This window comes from Telopea speciosissima, chromosome 2 (assembly GCF_018873765.1).
Source record: "Telopea speciosissima isolate NSW1024214 ecotype Mountain lineage chromosome 2, Tspe_v1, whole genome shotgun sequence".
NCBI classification, from domain to species: Eukaryota; Viridiplantae; Streptophyta; class Magnoliopsida; order Proteales; family Proteaceae; genus Telopea; species Telopea speciosissima.
The window spans coordinates 46,721,630-46,724,133 of NC_057917.1; the positions used below are offsets into that span (position 1 = coordinate 46,721,630).

Genomic DNA, 2,504 nt, shown 5'->3' on the forward strand with positions numbered 1-2,504 from the left:
CCATTCTTTTTATGTCTCTTATTTTCCTTTTATTGTAAATCTCCTAAATCTTATCCCTTATTCACAGGGATACATATCTTGTACTATTTGGGTATTTAACCCCACATAGAATAATGAATAATCTATCCAATTCTCTTCAACGTGAATTCCTTCTTCACATGGTATCAATTTAGCAGGTTCACAGATCCTTCTTCCACGTTTTTTTTTTCTTTTGCTCTGTATACAGAGCAAGTTTCATCCATCATTAATTTATTTTTTCACCGTAGGGGAGAACACTGATATTTCTTCCATTGATATCTCTTCTTCGTCTAATTCTACCATCGATGCCCATTCTCCTTATCATCTTCACCATTCTAATAATCTGGGCACTGTTCTTGTGCCTACCCCTCTCACTGGGGACAACTATCCTACTTGGAAACGCGCGATGCATATGGCTCTCTATGCGAAGAACAAAATGATGTTCGTCGACTGTTCTCTCGTCAAGCCATCGTCCCTGCCTTCCGCTGTTCAGCTCTAGGACCGCTGTAACTTCATGGTACTCTCCTGGATCTTAAACGTTCTCTCCAAACCATTGGCTGACAGTGTTATCTATGTCGAGACTGCTTCTTCTGTCTGGAAAGATCTCGAGGAACATTTTTCTCGCACCAATGCTCCTCGGGTTTTCCACCTTAAACGTTCCATCGCCACGATCCAGCACGGCATGGACTCTCTGGTTGATTATTTTACTCGGCTGAAAGTCTTGTGGGATGAGTTAGCCTCTCATGCCCCCACCGTCACTTGCATATGTGGGGCTCCTATTGCTCCTCAATCGACTGCTCAGGAGGAGCGTGTTTATCAGTTTCTCATGGGTCTGTCTCTCTGACGGATACGCTGCTCTCTGTTCTCAGATCCTCACCATGGATCCTTTACCTGATGTTAATCGCAATTACCATCTCATCCTTCAAGAGGAGCAGCAGCGTCCACTCACCATCCCTACTGTGCCCGACACTGCTGCTATGGTTGTTTCTAAAGATGCTCGCTCCTCTCCATCATCCTCTGGCCAGCCTCAGAAACGTCCATGGTGTGACCACTGTCCGCACCATGGTCACTGGTGCAACACTTGCTATGTCCTTCATGGTTTTCCACCAGGGCAGCAACGCCCTACTCGGCGATCTCCTTCTAGCTGTGAACCCAACCAGGCTCACACTCATGCTGCTGCTGCCCACCAGGCTCACGCTCATGTTGCTGCTGCCCACCAGGTCCATGCTCATGCTGCTGCTACACCGCCAGTCCAGCAGCCTACCCCAGCTTCTACAATGCCTTCCACGCCTTTGTCTGGTCTTTCTCATGACCAGGTTCAGCAACTTCTGAACCTTCTGCACATTACTGCATCACCATCCGGAGCTCATATGGCAGGTACTGCAGCCAACCTTTCCTTTTAGGTATGCATTCTTCGTCTTGGATACTCAACAGTGGGGCGACCAACCATATGTCTTGTGACCTTTCCGGTCTTTCTCATCCTCACCCCCTCCACGCTGCTTCACCTGTTCGCTTGCCGACTGGTGCGAATCTTCCCACCACCCACCATGGATTTAAAACTCTTAGCCCTACTGTTACATTGCATGATGTTTTACATGTTCCTGCTTTTCAATTCAATTTAATTTCCATTAGTAAGCTCACCTCTTCCCTCAATTGCTCTATCACCTTTTTTCCCTCTTTTTGCATTTTGCAGGACCAGTCCGCGAAGAGGCTGATTGGGGTGGGCACGATGCGTGATGGCTTATACTATTTCACCCCTCCTTCATCACCTTCTCCCATTGCTTCTACGGTTGGGCGTCCTCCACCATCTCCACTGTGGCACTTTCGTCTCGGGCATCCCTCTCCAGGTTGTCTTCGTCGTTTACTTCCTTTGCTTCCTACTATTCCAACTATTACAAATAATTTTGTTTCCCCATCCCCTTGCAATGTTTGTCATTTATCAAAACAGACTCGTCTCCCTTTTAATTTAAGCAATAATCGTAGCACGGACCCCTTCGCTTTAATTCATTGCGATATCTAGGGGGGGTTACCCTATTGTATCCCTTTCTGGCGCGCATTATTTTTTAACCCTCATAGATGATTATTCCCGTAGTGTTTGGGTTTATCTTATGCGACATAAATCTGAAACTTATGCCATTTTCACCAGTTTATATCACATGATCCACACGTAGTTTAATTGTAAACTACGCACTTTTTGGACTGATAATGGATTAGAATTTTTTTTCCCGTCCTATGCAACAGTTTTATTCCCTCCATGGCATAATCCACCAGCATTCCTATGTTGTCACTCCTCAACAGAATGGTGTGGCAGAGCACAACCACCATCATCTTCTTGAGGTTGCTCGCACTCTCCGTTTTCAGGGCCATCTTCCCCTCAAATTGTGGGGTGACTGCGTCCTTACTGCGGCTTATTTAATTAACTACACACCCACCCCCAACCTTGACGGGAAATCCCCTCACCAATTCCTTTTTAATCAAAACCCCTC

At 46.2% G+C, this 2,504-nt stretch overlaps 1 protein-coding gene across 1 annotated transcript; it reads left to right on the top strand.

Moving 5' to 3' along the window:
- The first annotated feature begins 532 nt into the window (after positions 1 to 532).
- On the top strand, positions 533 to 862 carry LOC122650775. The gene has a single exon (XM_043844158.1). It carries the CDS (start codon positions 533 to 535, stop codon positions 860 to 862), a length of 330 nt encoding a protein of 109 aa, XP_043700093.1.
- Positions 863 to 2,504: the final 1,642 nt, after the last annotated feature.